The sequence below is a fragment of the Camarhynchus parvulus genome, chromosome 1 (assembly GCF_901933205.1).
Source record: "Camarhynchus parvulus chromosome 1, STF_HiC, whole genome shotgun sequence".
NCBI classification, from domain to species: Eukaryota; Metazoa; Chordata; class Aves; order Passeriformes; family Thraupidae; genus Camarhynchus; species Camarhynchus parvulus.
The window spans coordinates 86,474,397-86,490,934 of record NC_044571.1 but is presented as its reverse complement, the minus strand read 5'-3'; the positions used below and the strand labels follow the sequence as shown (position 1 = coordinate 86,490,934).

Here is a 16,538-nt window from a genome sequence, read left to right as displayed (position 1 = left end):
AGGTAAGCCACATTAAAACAGAGCTCTTAATTCTTTCCCACCAGCTTTCACTTCTCCAGTTCTTCACAAAAAGTGCTGTCTTTGTAGTCACTCTGGGCCAGCAGGCCGCCTAGGCACTTAAAAAGTGACAAAACTGGCAGGAGCTGGGAGAGACACATTTATTGCAAAGTATAAGAGAACATGGACATACTGGAGAGAATCTACCAAAAAAACACAAAGTGGGGACAAAATCAGATCTGCACACTTAAGCTGTGTCTGAATCCCGTTAGTTACTTTTCAGCTATACAGACTGTATTCCCAGCTAAACTCCCTTGTGAGTATAGCAAATTCTCTCTCTCCAAGCTTGAGAGCTCTCTTTAGACTTCTCTATTATTGATTTGAAACATTTAGGAGAGACTTTCTGCCTCTTGTCTTGCTCTGCTGTCTTATGCCTTCCCCATCCTTTCAAGCACACATTCCCTATCCTGCTGTCCACAGGCCCTACCTAAGATTGGAAGGAATCTTGTGGGTGCAATATGCCACCCTTACAGGCAAGTGAAGAAATTTGCAGAAATATCCAATCCCTTCCCCAACATGTGCATTGTAACAAATTGGCCGCTCTGTGTCAGGTAAGCATCCTCCTGTGCAATCATTTCTTGAATTTAGAACATGTCACCAGAAGGGGGAACAATCATCCCTGTTGGAGGTAGCAGTAATCCCAACTCCTTTGTTGAGCATGCCCAATTAATTATTGAAGATTAACTGTAGGATACTGTGCTGAAGAAGGACAGCCTGAGCCTGACCAATATGCCCATTCTAAGCACGAAAGAGAAGGGATCAGAATGTGGATTAAAACAAAAACCAGCCAACTATGCAGCTAAGAGATTTCTCAGGGTGCTGGAAACATCTGTACTCCCTACCACAGAGTCACAGAATCTTTTAGGTTGGGAAAGACCCTGGAGATTATTGAGTTCAACCATTAACCTTATCCTGGCAACCCAGCACTAAGCCATGTCCCTAAGCTCCACATCTTCATATTTTAAAACACTTTCAGGAATGGTGACTCAACCCCTTCCCTGTGCAGCCTGTCCCAGTGCTTGATATCCTCTTTGGTGAAGAAAATTTTGCCAATATCCAAATCTAAACCTCCCCTGGCACAACTTGAACTCTTCTCATCAATGGTCAATGCTTCAAAAGAAAAGTAGCCTTTCCTGTTGTTGCTGACCACAGAATCACTGAATGGTTGAGTTGGGAAGGGACCTTTCAAGGTCATCTGGTCCCACTCCCTGCTCAAGCCAGGCCACCTACAACCAGGTCCACCTACAGCCAGGACTGTGTCCAGGCCACTCTCCATTGAGGGACGCAACCTCTCTGGCCAACCTATGTAAGTTTTCAGCCACTCTCAGAGTAAAAAAGTGTCTCCTGATGTTCAGAGGCAACGTCTTCTGTCTTTCAGTTTGTGCTCATGGCCTCTTGTCCTGTCACTGGGCACCACTGAAGAGTTTCACTCTTGTACCCTCCCTCCTCCCTTCAGGTATTTATATACATTAATTGGATTCTAACCAAGAAGTCTTTTCTTCAGGCCAAACAGTACCAGAGCTCTCAGTCTTTCCTCCCAGGACAGAAGGAGTCTGGTCCCTTTATCCTCTTTGTGCCCCTTTGGTAGATTCTCCTGAGTATGTCCCTGTCTCCCTTGTACTGATGCTGTTGAGATGTTGTCTTGGAGGGACTTGAGGAATGCCAGCTCTCAGAGCCTGCCTTGTATCTCAAGCACAGTCACACCAGTATTGAGTATAGACAGAGTTCCCAGTTTCAAGTGGAACTGTCCAAAGCTCACAAGGCTTCCTTTTCAAACCTGTGGTGTCCATCTCTACATCCTGTCTGACAGCAGTTGGGCTGCCAGTTTGCCATAGCCATTGCTTATCCCACTTTTCACCTCGTACTCTCACTATTCACCTTTTTTGCCTTGTGCTGTCTCCATCCCGCTGCCTCTGCCCTGAAGGGAGCTCCTCAGAGCAGCACGAATCTTCCCAATTCCTGCATTGGGGGTAACCACACCCTCTTGCATTGGCAACAATTAGAGTACCTCTGAACTTAGTGATTAATCACCTTCTCCATTAGCAGCTGTTCTTGAGACATCCTCCATCAGGTTAGAAAATGAAAGCTGCTGCAGTTCCACTGCTCTCCATTCTGTTGTAAATTTGGTTATCTTAGCAGCTGGAGATAGAGGTAGCAGCTTCATATTTCTTGTCTTCTGAATATAGCCTCAGGCTTCCTGTTTCACAGCCCTGTTGTTCAACAGCCTGATCGAAACATCCTTTTGTGCACACTCCCTGCTTTGGCATGGAGGCGAGCAGATCAGAAATTTCTGCAGCTGATGAGAGCGAGGAAGTAACATATACTTCTGTCAGATTCTCTCAGACTCCTCCTCCAAGGCCCAAAGCTCCACAGGAGAAAAGAGGTGAGGAAAGATGGATCAGGTAGGACAACAAAAAATTTTACTTTGAGTTAAAGCAAGATTTAACGGAAGCACTCTGAACTGGCAAGTGATTCTGAGTGCCAGCTTAGAGAGCTGTTGCTTTGGTTCTAAAATTACTGTGGATATAATATTTTGATGTGATTAAAGCTGACAAGTTAGAGACCCAGCATTTTTCCCCTCCCTCTTATCGACCTCCTTCAGTGTCTACTCCTGGGCATTCAACCCAGGCATCCTTTTCTTCAAAACTGGTTTAAAGTTGTCTGCTTGTCAGCAGCAAGAGGTTGTGAGCAATAGTTCTTTGAAGGGAAGGCAAGATGCGAATACAGAAAAATTAGAGGCACATGCTAATCAGAGATCAGAGACAGAGAAAGCATATGAGATCATCCAGCCTCTCTCCTGTGGGGCTGTGCAAGATTCTTTTGTGATTTTTTCCTGTTTTTTGTGTTCTAGTGTTACATACCTCCCAGTGAGCAAATTTTCAGCTTTTGCTGTGAAACAGTTCTTCAGAGCACTTTACTATCAGGAAGATTTTCTTAGTACTTTCCTTAAAATTTTACTTTCCTTATTTCCTCTCCATTACCCCTGATTAGACCTGCAGATGTCACACTGAACAATTCCTCTGGCAGCTTAGTGTAGAAATACCACCTTCAAAGAGTCAAACTTTGCATTGATGATCCTTCTTTGTAAGCATTTCCTTCATGCAATAAAGGTGACGGTGTTGGAACTAGATGAGCTTTAGGGTCCTTTCCAGCTCAGATAATTCTATGATTCTATGAAGTGCCAGTGAGCTTTTGATGAGTTCTGTTGCGTTGGCTGCAGCGCTAATGGTTGACTTTAAATTTTCAGAGGTGTTACAGCAAAGGGGATTCTCAATGTGGGATACAAGATTTCTATACTCTGATCAGAATAAATTTGTATACCTAAGGTGTTTACTGCTGCCTGGTCACTTGTTTCTCTATGGAAACAAAGCCAGCACAGAAACTCCCCAGGTCCTATCTGGTACTCACACTCCATCTGTTTGGAGGGCAGTCTTGCTTTTGCATATGTTTTCACCAGAAATTATGTTTTCTGTTGCATCAGAAAACACAGTAACATCCTTTCATTCCTGCCATTCCTGTTCACCCCCACCCTGTTGAAAGGGGATTAATCAATACCCTCTTTAGATGTTTGCATTTTTCTTTTTAATATCTCTCCACATTCTTTTATGGAGACTCATCTTTTTGAGCTATGGTCAGACAACCGAAAATAAGGAAGCTGCTACTTGAACACACTTCTTGTCCATATTATTTGATTATTTCTCAGCTTTCTTCAGCATGAAAGAGATCCCTAAGGAGCTCACTTTAAGTACCTTTCTTTTGAAGGTCTTTATGTTCAACTCTCTTCCTGCCTCCATCACTTCTGAGACGTGCTCTCAGGTATTTTTCCCTAGCTGACTTTGTAGGCACAGTATCACAGGTGTGCAGATCAGTCCTCTGGTCAAACCAACAAATTTTGGTGCTACTCCTCAAAAATGAAGAGTTTCCCTGGTTGTTTCTTCTGTTTGGCTTCCAGAGAGCCTTAGATATGCTGCACTACCAGGATGTCAGTACAGCAGTCACTTAAGACAGTGTTAGCCTGTGTAGTGTGCTTGTAGTAACAGCATTAACCAGGTCTGTGCCATAGCCAGGAACAGAGTCCTTGTATCTCAAATTCTCCTCCTTGGCTCTAGGTAGTCATGCTGCTCCCATACTGAGCTAGGCAGGAGCTGAGGGGAGCTATTTGGGACAGTGCTGTGATATTCTTCAGATTGTCCTAAAGAGTTGAATTGTAAAATGCTAACAGCTTTCAGTTTTTGAACTGAATCTGGACTCACAAACCTAAAAATATTGGGTCATGTTTCTTGCAAATGAATGGAGAATATCAGAGTCCTTTCTCCAGAGCACCAAGAGACTTGTTGGGGTGTTTTGTGAAGAGAAAGTGATAACATTGGATATTTACATTAAATGTCCACCAATCCACTTACCCTGTTCGACAGACTCTTCCACAGTTCATCAGACAACTACATAGAAATACTTCTGGATGCTCCATTCAGATTTTCCTCCTGTTTCAAACTCATCTTAGGTACTTCTCCCATCCACTCCTACAGGAACTTCACATGTAGTTCAGGGGCTGAGAATCAAACAGAAACCATTGAACCGGTTTTAGAAAGTGTGAACTGCAGGGGCTGCCACTTTGCCACTCCATACTGGTCCTTTTGCAGCTGGTTAAAATCCTGATTTGTTAAATACTTTATTCCACTTCTCTGGGTTGATCTCTGCAGTTTGAGTGCAGCTTAAATTCACCTCAAACACTTCCTGTTTTCCTACTTCACTTTGGTTTTTTTCCTTCCAAAATTATCTAATGCCATATTTTTTTCATTTTTATGAACTTTAGTGACTTGCCCACTGCTTTGCTTGTGGAGGTACCCTGGGATTTTGTTTTGATGACGAATCATTCCCTTCTTCTGCAGTTGGTTAGAAACAATAGAGAGTGAACTGTTCATTGCCAGGTGATGACATTTAAGGATTAACTGTTTCGAAGACTGCCATCCTGGTTGCCTTGTCTTGGCAGTTTTCCCTAAAATCTAAGAGTGATCAGAAGGATGCAGGAGACAGCTTCTTTGGAGAGGCAAGAGAGGACAGAAAAGAAAAGTACAGATGTGATCTCGGAACCAGTTATATTTCATCAGATGTTTATCCACTTTTGCCAAGTTTTCAGTTGTAATCTGCCGAGAAAAATCTCCACCCTACCCCTTAACCTTGGGCTGACTTAATTCTCTTGAGGCCTAATCTGATGACAAAACCCAAGCTGCCAGGGATACAAACAAGAGGAATAGAGAGCAGAGTCAAGTTTAAGTTCCAGACCAGTCCAAGTCCTTCAGTTCTCCCGCTGTTCCTTTGTGTGAAGCTGAGGAGTAGGTTGTAACTGAAAAGTCTTTCTGTATTTTGTCTCTGAAAATGTTGTGTAATAATGATTTTAAAAAATAAGAAATGATACTATTTTTAAACTATGTTTGGGACAGCTAGAAGATCCTACAAGCTTCAGGAAACGTGAGAAAACCTCTATCTTAGAAAAGATCTTTATACCAGAAGAATGATGCTTACAACAACGCTCCCTCATAATCTCCCTTGTTATCTTAGAAACTTCTAGGTAAAACCACAGGCCTAAGTGTATCGCTATAGATGAGAAACTGGCCTTAACAAGTGAGCCTGCAAACTGCTCAAGATCAAAATAAATTGATTTTTATTAATTTACTGATCTGGTCTATTTTCTGTATTTGGACAAAGCTTCCAATATGTAAAGAATGTGTTCTTGTTTTTAAGTGGAGTCCCTTCACCTTCTGTTTTAGCACTGTCCTTCTTTGTCTTTCTCACAATACTCTTCATATATGATCTGCATTTGTTCTTAACCTCCCCCAAGAGATCAAATGTGTTTCTTTGCGTCTTGTGACATGACCAAGAGAGAAGCACCTCGAATTTCATGAGATCCATGGGGATTTTGTTGCTAGATTTGGGTAGAAGGCTGTGGAACATCACAAGATCAGGATGTGGTACATAAGTTAGCTGCACATTTACTGCTTCTTAGAAAGTGCTGTTGTCTATGCAGCTGCCATACTGAGATTAATAAGACAAGCCAACCAAACGCCCCTGGAGCTCATCTGTGCCAGTAAGTGTCATCCTCTCTTCTGTCTGGGAGAGAAGAGATTTTAGTGCTGAAATTTCAAATGTTTTATGAAAACTGAATGCTTCTCAGGTCAAACACAGCTCCAGAAGATGGCAGTGGAAAAGCATCATGTAGCCTGGAGGTGAACACGTTGTGCTGTACATAAGCAGACCTCTACAGGCCAGTCCTGAGCAGCCCTTTGAAAGCAAGCTGTGCTGAGCTACAGTGGAAGTTGCCCCAAGGACTCACCCTCTGCCACTGGCAGCCAGTGAACAGCAAACAGTGGTGGTGAAAGTGTGAAGGGGGGGATGTCCCAAGGTCTTCAAGGCTGGCTCACCCATCCTGCCACCCCACCACGGATGATGAAAATGTAGAACTGCCTTGGGAGTGTCCTGGGAAGATGTAACATGACCATGTGTCTAAGCCTGTGAGCAGGATGCTGAGATTAAGCCTGTTGTTATTGCTGGGAGAGCTGGGGAAAGTCTTTGGATTTCTTTTTACATGTAAGCTGGAACATGGTGGCTGTAGCAATGCAGCTCTCTGGTTTCCACCCCAAGCTTCAATGCTGAGGCAGGAGTGGATTTGTTGGGAGGCTCCTGCCAGCACGAGGTGTCACATAGTGCCTAGGTGGCTCCAGCTGACTTGTGGTAGGTGCTTCCTCTGCTGAGGTCAGCCACCATAGAGGCTGGACCAGCAGGCTCTGTGGCCAGGCAGGGGCAGAGCTATGGCTGATGTAGAGAAAGGTACCCCCTGGGAAGTTCAGACAGGAACTGGTGGCCCCAAACCTAGCTGAAATGTGGCCTGGGCTGATGGGGAGGCCCCAGTTTGGCTGGGCAGGGACAGTGATGTCTACCATGCGCAGAGTGTATACAGACACGATGCTTTAAATAGTGCAGTTCCTTGTGGAAATGCCCAGGACACAAGCAAACTATGGAAAACCACAGTCAGTTTTCATGTGGCTTCTGTTCACTACGGTTTCTTTTCTCTTTTACAGCTCCCTGTCTGTGGTCAGCAGTTCTGAAGGGCTTGGCCATAGGCTTTGGCACACTGAGCATCTCCCTGGCAATTGCTTTGATTTGGAAGATGAGTGAGTGCACAAAGGGCTGCTGAGCACGAGCAACCAACAGCAAGAGAGCAGCAATACATCTAACCACAGAAACTCCATCGTTTGGAGTTAAAACCAGAAGCTCTTCTAGGTTTCTACCAGCCTTATGTGCCCACTGCCTATCCAGAATATTTTGAAGAATAGATTCCTCATGCAGACTCCAGGAAACCCATTTCAGATCCTGTGGCAAAGAACAGTTAAACAAATTGAAAAGTCTTTGTAGACTTGCCTGGTAAATGTAGTGGTAAACTGTAGAACAAATAGGTCTGTAATATATTTGCATGCATGTAGATGGTGCTAGACTATGTGGAGAAGCTTCCTGTTAGTTGCTTAAAATCCATCCACCCAAGGTGGGACATGATCACACCATACCCACAGAGTGTGATTTGTTTTCAGATAGCCAGTTGGGTATTATTTGGGATCTGAGAGGTTTAGTGGAAACCTGGGGGTGGGGTGAGTGTGTGCATGCTTGCCACCAGCATCAGAGAACATGGGGCTATTGTAAGATTTTGAAATTACACTATTATTTTCAGAATATTGTCCTGGTTTGAATTTTCTGCATTTCAACCATTCAAATAAGTTGTTTCTCAGTAGGTCCTTGCTGACAAGTGTTTCTGTTGGTTAATGGTAGAGAAGAGTATGAGTATTTTGACTTCTTTACAGGTGACTGCCACCCATACTGCCCTCAAGAGTGGGTGGCCTACAGAGGGAGCTGCTACTCCTTCTCCATGGAGAAGAAGGACTGGAATTCCAGCCAGGAATCTTGCAGAGCACAGGGCGCTCACCTCCTGGTGATCAGTGACACCTTGGAGATGGTAATGGTTTTCTTTGGCTTTGAGGATCTCCCATTTCCTTGCAGATACCCAAGTGACTGGCATACAAGCAGTGCTGTCACTTCAGCAATATTTTGGTTTTAAAGGAGAGGAGGTATTTATGACTGTGGTGTTACACATCACAAAGTTTGCAGGAAGCAGAGAACAAAGGGGACAACGGAGAGATGAGGGTCACTGTCCGGTACTCAGAATACCCTATGAAGGATGGTAGGAGACAGCCTTCTCCACTGTTCCTCTCCACCTCCTCTCCTATTCCCAGTAAGACTGATATGAATGATTACAGTGGCACTGAGCAGTCATTGTATTTGTTGCCTACAAACTGATATGTCCCCCCTCTCAAGGAGTGTTTCCTTTGCAAAAGCAATTCTTCTCCTCCCTGTGAGCGCTCTAGCTCCTCCTGCTCAGTGACCCATGCCATTCCCTGGGTTCATACTTAGATATTTCTTTCTCAGTCTCTTTTCAATGCTTACTTCCTTTCTCTGCCAAAGTACCTCAGCTGTGCTGGTGAAATAAGGAACCATGTGTTCCACTGCAGGTGCTCTCTGGGGGCAGTGGCATGTATGGTCCCTAGAGAAAGGGGTAGTGCTGATTACTGGGGCGCTGAGGCACATCTGCTTAAGTAGAGCAGAAACCTTGATCCGGTTTTGCTCAAGCCAGGGCTTATTAGCTCAGGTCCAATGAACGTGGACAGCTTCCAGGCCGTGGACAGAAGTTGCATTGTGTGATGTCCTCTGGAGGATTACAAAGGCAGGTCTCTGCTTGATTGGGAGTATGTACCAGGCTCTCAGATTTGCTTAGGCAAATCCTGTCTCCTTGAGAAATAGGCATCTTCCCCAGATTAACCATTTCTTCGGCATGAAGAAAGCCTTCCTGCTCCTGCTGCTTTCTTACCACCGTGTCAGCTACGAGAGCGTTATCCATTATCCCTGCTCAGGGACAGGGTTAGGGTTAGAGTTACGGTTTAGACTCACCCATGTAAACAAGACTTTTCTAGTTATCCATGCCTTGTACTGCAAAGACTGTGATTGCTTGACCTCCAAGTGCTAGGGAAACATAGTCATCTCCAAACCACCAGCAACACTCCAGTGATTCCTCAAGGTGCTCCTATTCCCACAACTCTACCAAGCCAGCTTTGTTAATGTTTCTCTCTGAAGATGCCTTCTCTGAAGCTTTGTTTATGGCAGCAGGAGATAAGGATGGAGCCCAGCCATACCTCTGAAAGGTTGCTGTTCTTTGGTTGCAAAGGTGGACAAGACAAACTTATCTTTCCTGGCTATGTCTTTTTTATGGAGAGGAGGGTTGGGGATGGGGAATTTACTTCAGGGCTGAATTTCTCTTGCAGGCTTCACCTCTTAACAATAATTAGAGGTTAAATGTTAGCTAAAAGGAAATGAACATTGAAAAACATAGGAGGAAAATGTGTCTGAAATACAAAGAGCTTTCATACTAGGCTTGTTACACATATCTGTGAGTGTCTGCACTTCCTGCCCTACTCTGCCCTGATTTTACCTTTAATTGTTAATACTTCATATTAGCTTGCTAGTTAGCTGTATAGTAGGGTGTTAATATTAATATTAATAACATACCTTCCTACATAAAGCTCTGGGAACTCCAAGAGACTGGGGTGCAGTTCATAGAATCATATAATCACAGAATATGCAGAGTAGGAAGGCACCCGTCAGGATCATCGAATAGGACTCCTGGCCCTGTCATTAGAAGGTGTGGGGAAGCAGTATTGTCAATCACTTAAGGAACAGTGAGGTGAGGGGATGTATCCTGCTCTCTGTTCTCTTTACTTTTCCTTATCTCCATTTTCAAGCTGGCTTTCATTAGTCACTTTGTAATTCATCATCATTTTAGGATCTGTTCAAGATTATTCAAGTAGAATATTTCTGGATTGGACTGAGGAACAGTACGAGCTCTGGATGGATTTGGGAGGATGGCTCTGTATTAAGTGATGCCAGGTGAGTTTCATTCTGTTTTAAAAACAATAGTGCTTATTCACATTGCCTGCTGTTCCAGAACACCCAGGGTTCCTCCTCCAGATGTCAGGAGCTTTCTTCCTGGGAAGATTTTCTTCTTGCTGTCACCTGTACTGCACTAAGCTCAATAGTGTTTACTTTTCACTGCCCTGCACCTTGTAAAGGCATGTACTTGTGAAAAGCAGGTCAAGTATCAGTATCTCACTCTCTGCTTCCCTCCAGCTGCTCAGACCAAGGACTTTATTTACCTGCACCAGCACATAGATGTTTGGCCGGAAAGGCATATGGCTTAACTGGGTTTAGCCCCCTTGCACCCATTCTGTAGAATTCTGGTTGGGTGCAAGAATCCAGCCCTTTCCTGCTCTACTGGTGCCAACCTAAGTCAGAACCTTAATTTTATCTCAGTCTTTATTTGGACAAAAGTCAGTGTTTTCCATGAGGGAAAACATTTTTTTATCTGGTGACTTTGCCTGGCCCTTTCCTTTTTATGGCAGTTAAGGCAATGAGTTAGTTTCTAAAGCCTCTCCAGCAAGCAAAACTTGCCCAAGATCTCACTGTCAACAGGTCAGTGCTCTGAGCACTTGGCTTAGTTCCCTGAATAAATCCAGCTTTCTGTTCCTACAAACTCCTTGAAGGCAGTGATCATTCCATGAGACTTTCACCACTGCCACTCACATGCTAGTGGCTATCACTGCCACTGCAGGGAATTTTGTCTGAGTTTGGGTCTGATTTGGGTTCTGTGATGGCAAAATTACTTAGCTATGGCAGGTAGATAGGTTCTTTGATGTACATTTTATTTTCTAACAGCTGCCTTTTGGAGGTCAGGTTGTTTCTCTTCCTCTGGGCTACACCCTTCAAAATCAGATGTTTTTAATTTCTTGTCTCCAGGAGACAATCTCAGTATTTTCTTTCATTCTCACTACTGTTCCATGTCTCTTGCAGGGTCCAATCTAACAGCCCTGTGCAAAATTGTGCTGTCCTGATGAAAGATCAGTTTCATGCCTCCAGCTGTCAATTTCTGACTCAGTGGATCTGTGAGAAAACACTTCGATAAATCCCATGTGCTTTTTCATCTCACAATGATCCCATCAGTGGTATGAGGTGATCATTGTCCTGCAAACTGAAGCTTCATACAAGAGCAAGGACTTGCCTTTTCCATACCCTCACTAAAGTGTTTTACAAGGACAGGTTTGTTGTCCATAAGGGTGAGTTACTCTCAGAAATAGATTTATTCTCAGTCCACAAGTGTTGGATTACTGCTCTTTGTGACCAGATGAGACCTAGGACATATTCCCTGGCCTACTCATTCCCTTATTTATCCTATAAAGGCAAATAAAGCTTTGTCACACAGGTGTCTTCAGACCTCTGAGGGGGACCTAGTCATTTTCCCTCACTTCTAAGTATCAGATTTCATTTCCTTTCCCTGCAACTCCAATGTTTGATATCAGAAGCACCAGGAAAGGAGGCCTGCTGTTCATTGACGGAAACACATAAACATATTTCTCCTAGTGGCAGCTTCTCCTTTTGCATGCCAGTGGTATGAGTGGGAGAGAAGAGGGTGAAATGAACCTGCAGCTTCTGTAAATCCAGCAGTGAAAATAAATCTCCGACTGCACTGAACCAAAAGTGTGTACCTGTGCCACTTCTTCTCTCTGTTGGAAGGAATTAGGCAGGTTTAACCAAGCTAGTCAAGAAACTGGACTTGTGGAGTCAAAGGAATACAGCTAATTCTGTGTAATTATTTAATCCACCAAGGACCTGTTTTCCTCCACCTCTGCATTTTCATACTGCAGATAGAGGAAGCAGTGGGCAAGCCCTTAATGCAATGACCTTTCAGTTCAAATAGAGCAGAGACCGGCTCTGAGTTTGAATGCCATAAAATCACAGTGAATATTTGGGAACACTGTCTTCAGTTCTGGGCTCCTCAGCACAAGACAGACATGGCCATACTGACTGTAAAGTCCAACATGGCCACAAATATGACAAAAGGACTGGAGCATCTCCCCTCTGTGGAGAGGCTGAGACAGCTGGGATGGTTTATTCTAAAGCAGAGAAGGCTGAGGAGAGATCTTTTTTCTACAATCATAGAAGCACAATAACCAGCTTCAACATTTCAATTCATATTACCTATATTTCCTTCATATTTTTATTATATTTGCAGGAAATCCTTGCCAGTGGCATTATCTTCCACCTGCTTAACAGGATGTTACACATGAAGGTATCAAGGTGGATAAAGACAAAATTATGGATCTCAGCACACTTAGCTAAGTGGGTGTCCACTGAGCCTCATATAGCGTTCACTGAGATGAGGGTCTCAGGTGAGAATGTGTTACAGCAAGGAGGAGTCTGCTTTTTCATAACCATGACTGCAACAGCCAGACCTGGGGGAACTGCAGTGTAGTAGGAAGTCAAAACTTCAGAATTTTCATCTTGGGTTGTCTGAGTTACTTTGGGTGAGTCATTTTATCTGTGCCAGAGTCCATTCAAATACCAAAAGATAGTTGTTTCTGACTTCTAGAAAGTTGCCAGACACTATGAAATAATGCTGAACACTTTGCTTGCTTTGTTGAAATGGTGGTGGTCTGTAGAAGGGCACCTATCAGTTACCTTACCAGAGAATACCACTGAAGAAACAGCTTCTCATATTACCATATGTAGGTGAGATGAGAATGTCTCTGAGCTTGCCTACTTTACCTTGCCTGAATGGATTGAAAACATTTCTCTTCAGTTTTTGGCTACAGAGCACATTTTTGACCAAGGTCCTAATGATCAGGAGCAGGCTTGGGAGCTGTGAGTGCTGTTTGGCTACTTGACAAAAAGGGTAGATCTCTGTAGAGATCCCTCTGCCATGTGCAGTTTTGCATCTCGTCCTGTCGGATTGGTGTTCCATCAGTCCAGCTCCTGACCTTTACCACTGTAAATTGTCATCTTCAAAAAGGCTTTGACCAGCCCATATGTATATATCTTCTCCTCTGTGGGTGAGGCAGTCTTTCCTGGGTTATGTTTCTTTTGGGCAAGCAAAGCCATCTTTAGGTATCAGATGCTGAAGGAAGAGCACAAATCTGGGCTGTCTTTTGTGCAGTCCCCAAGGAAATTGCACATGCACTACTATCCTCTTTTTTCCTATGCAGGTCACTGCAGGGCAGAATGAGGTCGGTAATGAAGGTTTGTAATTGCACTGCACTTGGATTTCTTAACTCCAGAGTTACTCACCTTACAAAAGTTTTGATGATTATACTAGGAGAAGGGTAGGACAGACAGAAAATAATTTTATCCTGCACACTTTTTAATCTGAAAATTATGCTTTACATCCTCTAACATAGATCTCCATTCTTTGGAGTTTGCATTAGAACTATAAATAAGACAGATGTTCTACTGCCACTTGCAAGGGTAATAATTACCAGAGCTATTGATCCTCCTGCTGCAGACCAAGTAAAGACAGTGGTCTAAAGACTCCATTTCCCTCTCTGGTACAATATTGCCCATCACAGTGCATTACATGAATATGCACTTAATTAAATCAGGATGACTCCTTTTGATCTAGATGTATCAATAACTTGACCTGGAACCAGAACCAGTAGAAGGAAAGTAAGACCCAGGCCACATATGTTCTGCTGTGTGAGGGTAGCTGCTGCTCTGGGCACTTGGTTAATGTGTTACATGCTGTTAATGGGTTGAACTTTTGGTAGCTTCCCATCATGTCACTGTCCCTGTTTCTGTCAGGGTGAAGGCCAGATCATTTTAGTCGACTTGATTTTCCAGGCATTTTGTGGCCTCTTTTCCTGGCATTAGCTTTGATGGGACCAGGAACAGGGAGCAAAAGGGAACAGTGTGGGTGGAGAGGGAAGGTTTTTTCAATTTCCGTTCCCTGTTTTCACAACCTGTTTATGGGAATTAGACCCACCCAGACTTGTTTCCCAAATCCTAGCTCAATCTCTTGTTCCCAGTTTGAAAGAACTCAAATAGCTCCTGTTCTTCCAGCAACCCCCATCACCAGTGCCATGTCCAGCTCCATGCAAAGAGCCCTGCCAGAAATGGAAGCCTTCACCTCATGCTCTGCTGTTAGCCCTTCTTTCCTTAGCTACAGCCTTTCCTCTTCCATTGCTCTGTCCTGCCCCAGCAGAGACAGAGCTCTGGCCTGCCAGGAACCCTCCCCTCCCTCTCCCCCCCAGCCCTGGCCTTCTGCCCAGACTTGGAGCTGCTAGTCCCAGCTCCTCCTTGCTGCCTCTCCCTGTTTCCGGATGGGCCCTGGCCCCCAGCCCTTATCTCCTCCAGCCCCTGGGCTGTTTGCAGAGGAGGGTATAAAGGGGCTGACTGGGAGAGCAGAGGGGGAGTAAAAGCAGCACTGGACCACACTGAGTGCCTGCTTGACTCACCACGTCCTGCTGTGTACCATGGGGATGAACGGGCTGCTTATCAAACCAAGCATCTTCCTCCTCCTCTTCTTCCTTCCAGGAGACACCTCACCCATCACAGAGCCGTAAGCTATGCTGGGGGGTCTCTGGGCAGGCAGGAGACCTTGGCTGTATTCCTGTGTCTATTTCTCTGTCCCTTGTCTTCTATCTAACTTCTTTTATCCAGGAATAAAGACACCAGGGCTGGGTAAAGTGCCTTCTACAAACAGGAACTCTAGTGCTTGAGAGAGATACAAAACAAGCTGTGAAACTGAGATATCAGTAAAACTTCAGGGGATTGACAGGATTTCAACAGAGTTTTATGCACAAAATTAGTTCTTTTGAAAGACAACTTTTCATAAATGTTTGTGCAATGAGGTCTTCTTAAGAGACAAACTGTTTCGAAAGGACAATGAAAGGTTTAATTTTGGGTTGACTGTCCTACTCCCAGTTGAAATGCCCAGGAGCTGGGAGTGGCTTTTTAAAAATGATAATGAGAAGAAAAGGAACAAATAGCTCATCTGGCATGGCTGGAAATTGCTTTATTTTTTAATTCACATTTTTCAGCTCAGCCAGTGGAATGAAAATTCTCTTTTCACGCGGGGTAATGTGACACTGTAAGACTGTGACTGTTCAAGTTTGTGAGGGTATATTGTCCTGCCTCCCTTCTTCACTCCCTTTTGCCCTGTTGGTAGGTGAAGGGCATTTGTGTTGTGTGCATGGGTGTATGTGTATGGTAGGAGCAGCACATGAAGGGTCCTGACATCCCAAAGACTTTCTCCTTTGGCTTTTTGGCAATGTCTCTTCCTGCCCTGCAAAGCACAGAGCACCTCACCCATCATAGAGCCCATCACAAGGGGTGCAGGGGAATTTCTGAGCAAGGCTGTGCTGTAGCACTTTCATCAAATGCAGGGGAAACAGACAGTGGGATCTGAGGGGCCAGAGCTTGATCCCTGCAGACCAGCTGTTGGACAAAAAGGTGCCAGAGCTTCTGCCACTGCTGAAGGGAATGCTTTGCCTTACTGCTAAGGTATTGAGGGCTCTTCTCCCACCTGCTCGCTGCTCTGAGTATGCCCACTGGAGGCCAGTCCTCATCCACCAAAATGGGAGCACGGTTAGCATTAGGGGGATCGGGCTTGATTCCCAGATGCAGTGCTGGGCACCGGGACACCACCAGCAAGTTGCCACCCTGGGAAGGAAGGAGGCTGCTCAGGGCTGAGCAGGGATCCCCTGTCGGGCTGAGACAGAGAGCCTTGCTTCCCTGAAAACCTGAAACTTGTTTGTGTTTTTGCTTAAGATCTGGCACCACGCTGTGGCGGTTTTGAATCTCTGCGAGGAGTGAGAGTAATGCTACAGACGCCTCGCAGTGTGTAGTCAATGGAATTTTTTTACTGGGTACTGGCATTTGTGTGGCTCCTGAATGCTTCTAACAGCGTCTAGCAAATGACAATTGAGTTTCCCCCCGCCTTTATTCAGTATCCTAGGAAGAAGTGCTGCTGTTGTGTCAGAACCTAGAAAAACATATCCTTTCCAGATGTTTGTGTGTAGGAATTCCACTGGTATTTTACATTTGAGACCTCTCTGCTTTCCCCTGCTGCTACAGACATGCTGGAAATCCTGTTACACACTTAGAAAATGCACCCTTCTCCCTGCGCAGCCACAGCTGTAGTCATCAGATTGGTTTGTTTGTTCTTTCTACACAGCTCCTGTTACCTCTTCCTGCTACCTCCTCCTATCATTCTCCCTTATTCCTAGGCAGTACCTGGTGCTGGTGCCCTATCTGATCCACACGGATTCTCAAGAGAAAGTCTGCATTCAACTGACCCACCTGAACGAGTCTGTGACTCTGAGTGCCACAGTAGAGGAGCTATGGGGGAACAGGAGCTTGATTGATGACGTGGTGTCAGAGAAAGATGCGTTCACCTGCATCCCTTTCTCTGTGAGTATCTCATCCTTGTGGGATGATCCTTTGTGCCAGGCATAACATGTAAAGGCACTGAGAAGTAATGACCAGAGTAACACTATGTAGATATTCACTTGCCTCTTGATTAAAGGTGTGTTCATGTCTGTCCTCAACACCCTCTT

General features: G+C 44.6%; 2 protein-coding genes across 2 annotated transcripts in view; both read left to right on the top strand.

The window, feature by feature from the left end:
- The first annotated feature begins 2,227 nt into the window (after positions 1 to 2,227).
- Positions 2,228 to 11,669, top strand: KLRG1 (killer cell lectin like receptor G1). The gene is made up of 5 exons (XM_030948155.1): positions 2,228 to 2,440; positions 7,134 to 7,226; positions 7,908 to 8,059; positions 9,938 to 10,041; positions 11,002 to 11,669. The coding sequence occupies exons 1-5, from the start codon at positions 2,323 to 2,325 to the stop codon at positions 11,111 to 11,113; spliced, it is 579 nt and encodes a 192-aa protein (XP_030804015.1). The 5' UTR covers positions 2,228 to 2,322; the 3' UTR covers positions 11,114 to 11,669.
- A 2,646-nt stretch (positions 11,670 to 14,315) lies between these two features.
- A2M (alpha-2-macroglobulin) overlaps positions 14,316 to 16,538 on the top strand; it is a 29,702-nt gene continuing 27,479 nt past the window's right edge. Inside the window, exons 1-2 of the mRNA XM_030947299.1 lie at positions 14,316 to 14,539; positions 16,209 to 16,392. Coding sequence (XP_030803159.1) covers positions 14,454 to 14,539; positions 16,209 to 16,392 — 270 coding nt within the window. The 5' untranslated portion in view covers positions 14,316 to 14,453. The remainder of the gene's footprint in view (positions 14,540 to 16,208; positions 16,393 to 16,538) is intronic.

Coding starts and splice junctions, on each gene's coding strand:
- KLRG1 (XM_030948155.1), top strand. CDS start 2,323: ATGGAGGCGAGCAGATCAGAAATTTCTGCAGCTGATGAGAGCGAGGAA. Junction 7,227..7,907: donor TGCTTTGATTTGGAAGATGA/GTGAGTGCACAA, acceptor ACTTCTTTACAG/GTGACTGCCACCCATACTGC. Junction 10,042..11,001: donor TCTGTATTAAGTGATGCCAG/GTGAGTTTCATT, acceptor TGTCTCTTGCAG/GGTCCAATCTAACAGCCCTG.